The 13806-nt window shown below is 41.6% G+C and overlaps 1 protein-coding gene across 3 annotated transcripts; it reads right to left on the bottom strand.

Moving 5' to 3' along the window:
* Positions 1–2: 2 nt before the first annotated feature.
* crtc1b (CREB regulated transcription coactivator 1b) lies at positions 3–11782 on the bottom strand. Of its 3 annotated transcripts, none has more exons than XM_076088172.1 (14): positions 11617–11781; positions 9716–9832; positions 9067–9192; positions 8139–8200; positions 7765–7859; positions 7187–7254; positions 7048–7091; positions 6553–6776; positions 5673–5824; positions 5074–5301; positions 4377–4463; positions 2521–2607; positions 2249–2423; positions 3–1329 (listed from the first exon to the last, which is right to left on the bottom strand). In XM_076088172.1, the coding sequence occupies exons 1-14, from the start codon at positions 11740–11742 to the stop codon at positions 1118–1120; spliced, it is 1803 nt and encodes a 600-aa protein (XP_075944287.1). In that variant the 5' UTR covers positions 11743–11781; the 3' UTR covers positions 3–1117. The 3 variants fall into 3 exon arrangements, with proteins under 3 accessions (XP_075944287.1, XP_075944288.1, XP_075944286.1); XM_076088171.1 differs by having other exon boundaries at positions 4–1329; positions 7187–7269; XM_076088173.1 differs by lacking the exon at positions 4377–4463 and having other exon boundaries at positions 7187–7269; positions 11617–11782.
* Between the last annotated feature and the right edge of the window lie 2024 nt (positions 11783–13806).

Genomic DNA, 13806 nt, shown 5'->3' with positions numbered 1-13806 from the left:
ATATATAGATATATCTATATATTTATATAGATATATCTATATATTTATATAGATATATCTATATATATATTGGCTTTTCACTGGCAGAAAATTAATTTGGACTTGTTTTTCTTGCTTTCTAGTTAGAAATACCTGATGATTTTCTCAGAAAAAGTTAATTCAAGTGGCGTAAAACCAACCCATTTCTGGAGCACGCAGCATTTTCTGGCGCTGTGCTAAAAACTATGATATTTAGATTTGACCGTTGGGCTGCAGCATGGCAACGTCTACCACGTCCTACATCAGAGAATGGCACATCGAACACCAAAGAGCAACTGTGGGGAGGTTTTGCACTCCTTCATTAACCAAGTAGCTTAACGAACACATATATAAATATGTTAGTAATTCATAAATAGACACAAATTACATCAGTGCAATTTTACACTATGCCTACAGAGAGCATTTTGGCATCAAATTTAAATTATGAAATGGAATATAAAACCTTTAACTCAATAAATAAATAGAACATGTAAACACATAACGCATCAAAACATACAGTACACGATGAAAATAACATTTGGTTGTCAAAAATAAAGCTTTGAGTGTGAAATAGAAAGCCGTTACGGCATGATGGGAAAACCGATTCATTTGATTGCAGGGTGAAAGCAAACCGGCTGCGGTATGTTTTTCTTTTCCGCTTGTTTTTTAACACAGCCGGTAAAACGGGTACGGTTTAGCCCAATATCCTAGCAGCTTCCTGCTACGAGCAAATATCGATGAAATAAATATTAAAGTGGATATGAGAAGAAAAATAACTGTCAAATGTGCGTTTTTTGGAATATATGTGGCATGTAATGGTGTACTGTAAACACAGCAGGCTAGCGAAAGCGCTGAGCGACGAATCTCATTCAAAACGACAGCGAGGCCATTCCCCCGGCAAGCCACTGGATGTCTTTTTCCCTGTTGTCTTTTGGTGGCGCATCGTTTCAAAAGGGCTTCACGGAGTCGAGGGCAAGGTCAGACAGCTGGACGGCCATGCAACGAGGGAGAGGGTTCATCCGGCCCTTAGTTTCTCTCCATTCACAAGTTAGTGTGTTTTTTTTTTCTTCTTGTTCTCGGCCATAGTCGGCTTCTTACGTTACAGCCTGTCCATCCTGAAGGTGTCCTCGGTGGCGGGGTCAGCGAGAACCATGTCGGGGTCGTTGAGCATGTGCAGCCCGTCCAGGGTGAGCGGGTCGATCTTCAGCTCGTCCAGAGGGAACTGAGAGTCTGCGTCGAAGCTGACATCACCAACACCCGCCAGAGAGTTGGTCAGCTCTTTGGAGAGGCTCGGCGGAGACTCTCCTGTGACTGAGATACGTGACACCAATAAAAAAATAGGGAACTGACGTCTGAGAAACAAAAAGGCAAGTTTAGCAAATATCATATAAACATTTTTACATGAGGTTCAAATTACATTTAAGGAGGTATTTTCATGTTTGACTAGCAACAGTAACTGTTTTCATTAACTTACCAAAGTGATTGTTGAGATCTCGGGACACAGAAACATGACTAACTAGAATTACCGGCTCGCGGTTGTAAACCTCAGGCCACAAGTCATGTTGCAGTTCACATCCATGGCTGTCCAAATGTCATAATTTTATCCTATTTGACATTTGTGTAAAATTGTCATTAGCAAATGAGTTCTTGACAAAAAAAAAAACCTGTTTCATGGGAATGGACCGGACGGACAACCCGAACACACAATGCTTCCAACCACGGCTGTCGCAGAGGCATGAAAATAGATCCAATGGGGCGACAAGCACAAGTGGACTGACATTTATCATCATTCAACCACAACTGTTCTGTAAATACCATATGCATTCTGTGACTATGCACATATTGAACACCGTTTTATAATGCTTGTTGTTTGTAATATATATGCTGTTTTTCTTATTGTTTAGCTGTGTTTATATCTGTATGTTTCGTATACGTCATTCCTGTCAAATAAACTTGGAAATAATAATAAGCATTCTGTTGTCCTCGTTAATGTTTTGTCTTGCCTATGTATTGTGTATTTATAGCGAAACTACAACACTTTGACAGAGTATAGCTTTGCTTTAAGTCACTGGACATAAAAGCATCAACAGAAGATGACAGGTGCCTTTGCTAGAAGAAGAGGAGAGAGGCCAATTTCATCCTGGGAAAAGTAGTTAAACTCATTGGGAAAACGTATACAACAACATGTGTGGTGCATCTGAAACATCTGATGGACTTGTGGTGTCACTACCTGTTAGGATGATGTTGGGGATGTTGCCGTGGCTGCTGTAGCTGAGTTGCTGCGAGTCCTGTAGGCTGCTCCCGGTGAGGCCCATCATGGCCGCCTGTGTGTAGTTGAGGGTGGAGCACTGGTTGTAAAGGATGCTGGAGCTGATGGGGTTCTCGATCATGTTGAACTGCTCCAGCTAAAAGAAGAAAAGTACAGAATGGTAATAGTCAGGGACTATCAGAGGGAAAACATTTCATGTCATCGCTGCTTGTTGTTGGTGCGCTCTGTGTCACCTGGTGAGAAAGGGCATTGGTCTGCCTCAATGCCATCTGTTGATCATAGAAGGAGTCGCCGAATATACTGCCCACCACGGGAATGTGCTGGGGGAAGAGAAGTAAGCCATGAACGCCGGAACAAATGTCAAGAGAGCAGCGACAATTAAAAACACCACGACAGAATTAGCCAGAAGGAGAATTATCCGGGCCCACGAGCAGACAACTTAGCAATAGAACAACAGAAAACACAAGCGAAACACACGTCGGACTGAGCAGCGACCACAGCAAATGCTTTTCATGACCAGGGCCGTTGCGGTTCAAAAAGATGAGGCTGGTGAAACACTAGAAAACATGAATAATAATAATTGTTAAATTAAAAAAACAAAATCCAAAATACTGAGACATGAAATGGAAATTTGAATGTGTGGTGTTTTGTCCCGTCCCTGTGGACAGGACACACAACCGACGTGTTGCCCGCGACACCCCTGTTCACTATGACACAAACACAAGTCTACTTGTTAAAAAGGGAAATTCTGGTATTTGTCACACTGAGCGTTATTCTGATATTTTTGTCCATTACGACTATCTGTCATAACTCTCCACCTCTGCTGTGGCAGCTTCAGTTTAACAGAAATCATCTCAAACATGTTTTTGAGCAACTGTTGAACTGTATTAACTGTAGGTAGGACAACTTGCAGGCTTACTCAACTACCTGCTGCACTGGATCCACTCTGCTATGAACCTTCATATACTTTCAGTCTGAATCAAAGACGAAGTGTTTGACATGAATTCTCTTAAATTGACGTTTTTTTGGACAGTTGTAGCAGCTAAAACTGGCTTCAGTGTTTCCTAAATCTGAACAACAGGGATGGGAAGTAAAATGTAATTTTCCAAGTCGTCACTACTGGCAAAACAGTACGAGAACACTGCCCAGGTATATATACTGGAACTTTCCTTGAAAATATTCTTGCAATGGGAAAAGCACCAACACCGTGTGATTGACATTTTTAGTGGTGGAGTCTCAGGCTTTTGTTGATCTCGTGTACATTCATACAGTCCCATCAAGAGCCTCGCACTAGTCCACTGATCTGCAAGTAGCGGTAACCTGTCAAGATATGCAGCAAGGCACCAACAAAAGACAGAAGAAGAAAACTGGCAGCTAGTAAACATGGAGATATAACTGCAATATAATAATAACATACTTAAAAATCTGTTTTGCAAATGTCTCATGAGGAAGGAAATGTATTAAAACACATACACGCTGTCCTTGCCTTTCTGCCAAATGTTTTACTGAAGTCGGGATTCAGCTGTTGTGACTTTCCCCCAGCGGAGAGAGCGATGCGTTGGGTTTACGTGTATGTGAACAGCAGATGTAAACCGAGTTAAGCTATACGCTCCAACTAGCAGCCCAGGAGTTAGTCAGTAAAGACAAACGGCTGATGATGATGATGATGAAGTCTCACAGTAACAAAGTAACATGGCAGTATATGTGCAGGAGTATTTGTAAAAAAAAAAAAAAAAAAAATTAAATTATTGGTCTACTTGGACCAAACAGACCCCTTATCGTGACACTGCAGCTCATCCGTAGGAGAAAAGTATCGAAATCGTGTGTGGTGCATACTAAAAAGCACATCAAAAATGCATGTCTAGCAACAGGTTCAGGGCCGCCACAAACAAACTATCATCATGTTGTCATGCACACAGTGAACAGTGACAGCGGTGATGAAGAAATGAGTTATGCAGCTGTTGACACCATGAGTGATTAACTGCTGATACGGAGGATGAAAAGCAGCCTAAACTCATCTACAATTAGCTTTCCCCCAGGCGCAAAGCCCTTCCCCAAACAGCAGCTAGCTCGGTGGGTGGGCCCTTACTTGAGGCGAGCCGCCGGGGGAGAAGCCTTGATTGGAGACTGGGGAGGTTGGAGACTGAGTGGCTGGTGAGCCAGTCTGATTGCGGTACTGTTGGAGGGAAGAGGGTTAGCTGGCACTAAGCTTCATGCCCGTCACACACAAATCTCATGTGAGAAGGCATCAGCCTTGGATCTGCTCATTATGCATAGTGCGTATTAGTAGAAATAATACCAATCACCACCAGGTAAATTGTGGCACAACTCTGTGGCTGGCCAGTTTGTTCACACATCTGAAAAATGTGATTGTAGAATAGTAACATCTGCGGGTCCTACTGTTGTTAAAATGTAAAGTTAAAGAGGTTGTTGCCTAACAGAATGGTCAAAGTCGTATTTCTATATCTATGTATTCTGTGTTAGTTTATCTTCTTTAACTAGAATATAATACAAGTACTAAAATGCTCTGCTGTGAAAGTAACTGAGGTAAAAAAACAACCTGGTAGTCATGATTAAGATATACTGTAGTTCTCCTAATGAGGAGAGTTCAAACCAGTGTCTAAGTCCAGTAGCATAACAGGATGTGAAGATATTTACTGGGATGTAATCTGTGTAGCTGAAGAACTTGCAGAACAATAGGGCGGCAAAAAGAACAGAAGCCTGAGAATAAGCAAAATGGTTCCATTGTTATCTCTGCTTTGTGACAAGACTTCCTGGTTTCTTACCGAGCCGATACTGATGCTGGCGGTGGTCTGGCTCTGGCTGTCTGGGGAGGGGCTGCTGGCAGTGGTGCCAGGTGAGGCCAGAGGTGGCAAGGTGATGAGCTGGATGCCCTGCGGCAGGACCTGCTGCTGCTTCTGGAGGTCACTGAGGAGCTGAGCCTGGGCCTGAGCAGTTAGCTGGTTGAACAAAGGGAACTGGGAGAGCTGCTGCTCCAGGGTCAACGACTCGGCCTAAGGAAGGACGCACACGGACCCCGTTTAGGCTAGTCCCATTAAATGTGAGATTTGCTGAATTAACTAGAGGATTCATTTAGTGTAATATCAGCTCTTTGCCCTCCAGAGTGACAAGCTGCTTGAGCATGTAGTTTGACCGTTACTATGATATAAAAAAAACACCACCCAAACCACATTTTATCAACCACAGTTAATAGTGTGGAGACATACTTGTGTAAAAATAGGCATTTGTTGATATTCTCTTTCGCTAGCTGTATGGGGATGACAGCCGTTCCAGTATTGTGAACGGCCGCCCAGACCATGTTACAGTTGAGTGCGATAAACAGAAACTGCAAAGATTTAGGCCACAGCTTTAGGTTATAGCTTACTTGCGTGATGTTAATGGGTGAGGAGAGGGTGGGTGAAAGCTGCTGTGGGGACTGTTGGAGATGGAGGTCAGAGGTGAGGGTGAGCGGCACCACGGGTGGTTGCCGGCGCTGGGCTGCTACAGTCATGGTGGGCTGAGAGGAGGTGGGGATCCCTGGCGAGGAAATGACAAAATTGAGAACACATGAAAGGTTTCTTTCTTTCCCACTCAACTCAAACCAGCTAAGTGGTGTAAAGTTAAAAACACAAAATTTTACGAAAACTACTGAAGGAAAGAACTTCCACAAAGCGTAATATTGGTTTCTGAACACTTACATTGAAAATGCAAAAAAAAAAAAAAAAAAGTTTAAAGTATACATCTTTGGCCGTGTCCACAAAGATGTTAACATGAGCTACCTAAAAGTTGATTATGGGCAAAACAAACAAATATTGGATGAATGGAAATCATTTTTCCATCAACCAACTACAGCTGCCACTAAATCTGAAATCAAAAACTTTCCCAATGAAGTGTGCGGTTAAAATGTATATTTGTGTCCCTGTGCTGTATGTGTGGGATGCTAAATACATGTGAAACTCACATTAATGAGACTAATACAGCAATCTCCACACGTCCTATGACTCTTACATGGTGGTTCAATGACTAATTGATATTCAAATCAAAAAGGCCAACCTTTCACAGATCAGCGTCACATCGGCCACTTCTAGCTGCAATATCTATTTGTTCCACTTGGTGGCTTATTTATAAGAAACATGTTTTCTGTTCTAAACTAAATCTATTTTGACTACAAGTTAAGAAGACTTTACACAGGTTTTTCTTAAAAGTCTCCAACCTGACATTTACGTGTACTAAAGTTTTACTGTTTTCAATTTAGGAGCGGTTACCATGGCTGGCAGCGCTGATGCCCAGGTGGGTGAGGTTGGTGGTCAGGCTGCCCGTGCTGTTGGACGAGCTGAGGGAGGGGAAGGCCACAGCGTCCTCGGGGTCCAGCGGGGTGGACAGTGGAGGAGGGAACTGGATGTTGGTCAGGTCAGGCAGAGAACCACCGGTGTTGTGTGCAGCTGGGAGCATGGACGGGTTAAACTCCTGGTCTGGTGACGGGAATATACTAAAAGACACAAGTTCTGTCAGACCGGAGAAAAGCAGCCTTTGGGTTTTTACTGGGATGTTTATCCACTGTGACATTACCCATTTCCTACAGTACTAAAAGGCCAGATAAAATTAATGTTAAAGTGCTTTTCCAGCATATTTCCAGTGTACCTAGACCAGCTGTCTTGTATCCGTGCTCACATTGTGAGTTATTTATATCTGTGTGAATGACAGGCTGCTACACTCGAGTGGTGTTTCACTGTAAAGAATAAAAACAATGAACCACTCACTTGATTCCCGGGACATCACATGTGTTGGGATCTGATGAATCATCCTGAGGAGAAAACACAACGGGCTGTAAATCTGAGGCGATTTACATGCATCATAAAAAGTGTGCATCTTGTCAGCCATTCCCCTTCACGTCAGTACCTTCTTGTCATCCCACAACTGTTCCAAATCCTCATCTGCATTTGACTCTGAAGTCTCCGTCCCAGGCACTGTTAGCAGCAGTACTAATTAGTGACACAGCGAGACACAGTTGCTTTGCCATCATGCAGAACAACACAAATTCAGTGCAAGAAATGAGTCATCAATATCTGAGCCAGTCAAGCAGGATATAGAGGTGGGCAACAGATTCCAGAGTGTCTAAAAATAGCAAGGTGACCAACAGACGGTCCGAGTGGATGACAGCCAGTCTCGGCTCCATTATACGAGCGCCTCACACATAAAAAGACGACATCAGTAAATTATTGATCCTCTTCTCTAGAGCATCTAGAGTCAGCTCCATTCAGAGATGTTACTCCTCTACAGCTGGCAAAGTACTGTAGCGGCATGCTGAAGGTCAGATCAGTATCCATTTAGTCAATAAATATTTAACTAAGAGTCTAGGTCTACTTCTTTGTGACATCAACCCTTTTATGTCATTTAAGGTTTGCCGCCTGCATTAGTACATTGCACGTTAATGAATAAATGCGGCTCTGTGTCTTTGTAACTGGATCTTCCATTACCTCGTTTAGGCTGCAGCTCCTGTGATCCCCCTGCAAACACCTCCTGGGGCTTTGGATTCATGGCGCTCTGGTGTAAAGCAGAGTCCGAGTTCGTCCTGTACGTGTCAGAAAGATGAGATGTCAGCACAATCACTGCCAAATCCCCAACACTGGCAGAGAGCCAAATGTACAGCATCACATCCATAAGGAACCACATTCTGTTACAGACCTTCATCTTACAGCTAAATGTATGACCTTCTTTGTGCTGGTTGAGTTTGGAAATGTTGTACCAACACAAATGCAGTCATGCGATTATTTTTTTTGGTAACTCAGCTGTGTCCAGTTGTCATTTATTAGTTATCATTTTGTCAAATGGACAAGGGGAGGTGGCTTACCTTCTCCAGCTAGTGTCTGGCGGTGGGGAGAGGTATACTGAGCTGTAAGGACAGCTGTCGATGTGAATTCAGTTAAGACAAATAAAGTAGGGGGATAAAAAATGGATCTCCGCTAATCCATACTTTCATGTCTGTTGGCTGATTTGACCCAATACATAATAAATGAACACACACACACACACAAGTGTTATTGAGAGCCAATTGCTAAAAAGGCTTCAGTCAGTGTCTTGTTATCTAATATACTTCTATGAATAGCCCGGTCAACAGGAGTGTGACAATACACCGCATTGCATCGTTCAACATCAGGCTCTCAATACATGAAGCGAAATAAACTATTTTCCTCACCCTTTGTTCAACATCTTTTTATCACCACATCTGGTGGTTTTTGTGATGCGTTAGCCCAAAATATAAAACTGTGATAACACAGCCAAATCTACGCTGCTTAACTCTAAGGTCTCAAATGTAAATAGATTTTATTATTTATTCTTTAAAACACATTTGGGACACGACTCGTTTCAGTTTAAGGCTGTATTCAGAGTCATACGTTCTAATTACAGACTTTGTTTTGACTAAAAAGCTTTGGCTGTTTGTTGGTTATTGAATGTAGCATGTAAGTCATGTTAGCCCACCCTGTATAGCATTGTATGGCTAATGTAAACAAACAGCCAGAGCTGGAGGCTCATGTTTATCATTCCAACTTTAAAAACAACCTGGGATTTCATTGTATTTTGGGTTCCCAGTAAGTAGTACTAAATCAGATGAAAGCTGTGTTGACACTGTTCAAACCTACTCAACATGCTGTGCCTCTAAACATGCAAACCTCCGAACAATGTTCAAGCAGGCTATGAAACCTTAAAGCAATAATGAACGAAATCAAAACATCAACACCTAATGCTTTCAAAAAAAAAAAAAAATAAATAAAGGATATCTGGCGTCCATGTTTGTCGACGGACAGCGGCCGACGGTGAGGAGAGGTGATGCGGTTCCGGTCACGGTAAACCCGCTCCACCAGCCCGTGGTGCCTAGTTGTCCGACTGGTATCCAGCACAGAGTTCTAGAGTGAACACAGCATGTGAATGAGGACAGCGAAACAGCTAACTTAGGCAACAAAACTACGTCTTAGGATAATGTCTTAGGATTTAATGGTGCATATGTGTTTATTTCAAAATGAGTCAAGCCATGGGTCCCCCATACTGATGCTCGAGTTGGCAAATGTATTTAAAGATGGAAAGCCATGCGGACAAGCAATGACATACTTTGAAATTTAGGAACCAAATTACACTGCAGGGTTGAACTGGTATGCCTTGTTTTTCACACTTCTGGTTTATTTTCGCTCCTGAACTGTGATTAAACCTGGTCCGACTATGCAGCTCTGACCAGCAGCTCATTTCTGAACACTTAACTGCCGTCATAGCCAAGGCTAAGCCTGCAGACTTCTCCGTTTTGAGCCAATCTTTCACCAATACTACAAATAACTGCAACCTTTGTATGTCCAATATTATCACCAACAGCTAAGAAAGGTACACTGATCGAGAACAAACCATTGATTTACCAGCCGAGAGAGGCTAAGGGCTCACCTGAAAAGGCAGGTCAATGTTGCCATTTCCAATCTGATTGACATTGGGCAGTGAGCCTCCATAGTACTGTCCACGATTCTGCCCTAGTTGCAAATACTGGGTCTTCTGTAACTGCAACTGTGCAAAGTAAAATTGCATGAAAGCATGAGTGAATGATTGATCTGACTCACAAATAAAGTGATGCTAAAAATGAATGAGACCCGTAGTCCACACTGGTGAAATGAAAGATGAATGAGACCATTAATTGACAGACGTAACACGATGAGACAGGCAAATTGGCTGTTTTATGAACAATCGAGACGAAGACGACATCTTTCATAGCAGACAAGAAAAAGAAAAAAAATCACATCAGCTGATGTGACTGACAGCTGTTGTGATACACACCTGGTGAGTACATGAACCACATGTCTTAGTATTATTACAAAAACACTGTGATGGAAGTCCTCTTTCACCAATGATGACGTTGATAATGATCTGAACAAATGCAATGGATTGATGTTGAGATGGCAACAGAAAGAAATCTGGCAGAGACCACAAAACTGACTGGTTAATTTTGGTTAATTTTGTTTTTTCCCCCCTGAAGTTAATTACAGTACAGCTCAGCTATACACGGACGCATCGTGCGATAAGTGTCTTACAGTGGGCATCACTTCCAGCTATCTGGCTAACAAATAGCTCAAACATTTCCTCAAGCTCAAGATGTTCCTCCTTCTGTGGTTACTAGAAACAATTAGTTGGTTCAGTGCGATTAGTTGCTCACCAGAGCATTGGTGAGCAAAGATTTGATAACTAATTAGTGTTTCCAGTCATTTTTTTAAGTAAGAAATCCAAACATACTGCTTTCTTCTGTTTAATGTGATTATAAACTGAACGTCTTTTAGTGCAGTGCGTCTACCTCCGTTACCTGTTTTCTGATACTTTATCGAGTAAACTAAGGCTGCAATTGTATCATTTTCATCACCAATCAATCAGTAAATAATATTTTCAATCAATTGTTTTGTCTATAAAATGTAGTCTCGTGAGTCTTAAAATTGCTTGTTTTCTTTAATCAACAGTCACAAACCCAAAGATATTAATTTTATTATTAAAACCAGTCAATCACCACATTTGAGAGGCAGGAACCAAAACATTCGGCATACTTGCATATTACATGAATGATTAATTGTGAAAATCAATTATTGCATTAATTGACTAAATAATAAATAGTTGCAACCTTTAAGGCAACTGTTTACTGTTGATGGGACAAAGTTGACTTAACATTAACTAAATTAAACTGTATAGATGAAGCTAGTGAAAAAAAAAAAAAAAGACATGAGTTGGTTAGAGCTGCATTTATTTTACACAAGTCTTAAATTAGCTTCTTGTTAAAAACAAAAGCTATCTAACATGCTAATGTGACGGGTACATGACGAGTGTGGCTGGTTAACGGGGAGGAAAACATCACAGCTGGTTAACAGCTGACTGGATAAAACACATGCTAACTTAGCCCTGACGGAGCAATAGCTCCTACTGAGGTTCTAGCAGCCGACCTTCCCCCCCAACATGTTGTTATAACCTACAGTTCAATAACGTTACATGTCAGAAGATGCGTTTGCTAACGAGACGACAGCAGTGACTGGTCAAACCTGCACAGGTGCACATCATCCACAGCTCCATCGAGCTAGCTGAGCTAGTTAACGATGCACACGAGGAGCTCGTTGCAGCTGAAAACCGCTAGCACGATTCAAACAGGCAGGGTGGGACATACATTTGGTGGTGCTGAACTGATGTAGCGACGGACATTAATATTAACTTTATCTCGCGCTACTTAGCATCCCTTAGATTGATCTCCGCAGCGCTCGACAAAACTGCCACACGGCGACGCAACAAAAACGTAAACAACCGGGGTGTGCAGGTCTTACCCGTGCAGCTCTGGTGATGTTCAAGTCTTTCATCACTTCTTCGAACGCAGCGGTCTCCTCCGCCTGTTTCTGATTATGCAAAGCGATTTTTTCGCTAAATTTGCGAGGATTGTTAGAGGACGCCATCTTTCCCTCTTCTTCTCAATGGAATGCTACGCTACACACCACGCAGGGGCCTTATGGGGTCGTCATCACGCACGGACAGCGGCACGACAGTCGATGTCTTTGCCATCAGCTGATGAGAGGAAAGACAGCGCAAGATTATTTGGTGCCCAAGATGTTGCATGTACTGAAATTAGTGCAAATAAGGTTCTTGTTTTTGTCAAGTCAAGCTTCTACACTGGTTATGCTTCAAGAAGATGAAAAAAGAAAATAATGTCTAATTGAAGAGGTGGTCATCATTATAGGAGAAGGGTATAAACAGTGGATTAAATCAGAGGTAACGTGGTAATAATCCTTGTCCATCGTCTCCAGTAGTTCAATGGTGCACATGTATCCGTCCAGGAAGGCAGGAAAAGGGGTGAGAGGCATTGTCTATGATGCTCAGTAGCTTCAGCATCATCCTTCTCGCTGACATTTCCACCAGAAAATCAAATTCTGGCTTTACAGAATACATCCAACTCTTAATATTTTTCAAAAGTTCTTGTTATACTCACCAAAATATATTGCCATTTAAGTTTTGGACATCTAGCTTCTAGTATAATATGTTAATAATTTAACATACATTATGTAACACTGGTCAAGAGAAAGCAATGGTATGAAAAATGTCACACACCCCTATACTTAATATTGCAACTGTAAGCACTGATCAAATTCCCAAAGGAACGTATTTTATTGAAGGGAGTTAAGCTAGTAGTTACAGAGCCTGGGCTGTCCTAGTCGTTAAACCATATAACCACAAAACCCAGTGCCGCTGGACATGGTCTTGTTGCCCGTCGTGCGTCCGTGTTTTGGTGATGCAATATATTCACACCTTTAATAATCTGGTTTGTGATATAGTTTAAGCAAACGTAGAGCCTTTGTCTTACAGAGGAGAGGGTGAGAGGCAAACGGGACAAAAATGTATGTACTGTACGTAGATCCAAAAGGAATTTTTGAAAGGATAAAAAATGACACTTCAACCATCAATGACACAAACTTTTTGTTTGTCTGAACTGAGAAGTTAACTGAGCAGATTTCCTCAGAACATGGCCCAAACTTTATTATTTCTGTTCAACTGTCCTCTTTTGACAGAGAGCAGAACAGAAAAGACTCGAGTTTGAATGATCTAGTGTATATTAGATGGAAACAAATGCTTATGCTGTGGGTTTGATGCCTTTGTGTTTTATATCGCTGAAAATTGAATATATTCTTGTTCAGATCTGTTGGTTGGACAAAACAAGGTCTCTAAAACGCCGGCATTTTGAAATGGATCAATCAAGAAAATAATTGTTGCACAATAATTTTCCCTTTAAGTGTATGCTGGGAGTCTGTTGATAGAAGCAACCTGTTATAAATAAAGGCATTATACTTCAGTTGACTTCATCCTGCAGTATCAAAAAGAGATCAGAGAAAGCTCCGGAAGGGTATTTTTAAAAACATGATACACCTTTATTAAAGGATGCACATAAAGATTTACAAATGTCTACATTCCCCTTTGACAACAGCAGTTTCCTTTATATTGCACTTGAACAATATAATGTGCTTTTACAGGTAAGACAAATACACACTAAGGCAACAGGAGAAATGGACACAATCATGTGGATGATCACATTTAATAAGAAACACAAGAACTTCAGCTTCCTCCTTCTTCAACACACATTAAGTATAACGGTGACTTCAGCAGCAGAATCAGATGTCTGATATATACAGCTTTAAAAAGTAATAAAATAAAAACACGAGCCAGCATTAAACGCGGCAAATGGATAGTTCAGGTAGCTTTTCTGGGGAAATTAGATTTTTTTGAGAATAGTTTAAATATTTAATCTGCATTAATGCAAATCACCCGTGTCCCTTAATTTTAGTCAAGATACAAAAGCATGTGGTACACCAGATTTATCACTTGTTTAACATAAAGAGCAGCAGACACCGACTTTACAACTGAAACACACATGAATGATTTATGTAGCTGCCTTAAGGGGTCCACACCGGTTTGACTGAGAGAACAATTAGTGTGCCAGTGGGGGGGGGTTTCAGCTCAGGAAACACAAG

The sequence above is a fragment of the Anarhichas minor genome, unplaced genomic scaffold, assembly GCF_050575085.1.
Source record: "Anarhichas minor isolate MPS153535 unplaced genomic scaffold, ASM5057508v1 ptg000010l, whole genome shotgun sequence".
In the NCBI taxonomy this organism is placed as follows: Eukaryota; Metazoa; Chordata; class Actinopteri; order Perciformes; family Anarhichadidae; genus Anarhichas; species Anarhichas minor.
This window is presented reverse-complemented; position numbering and strand designations above follow the sequence as displayed.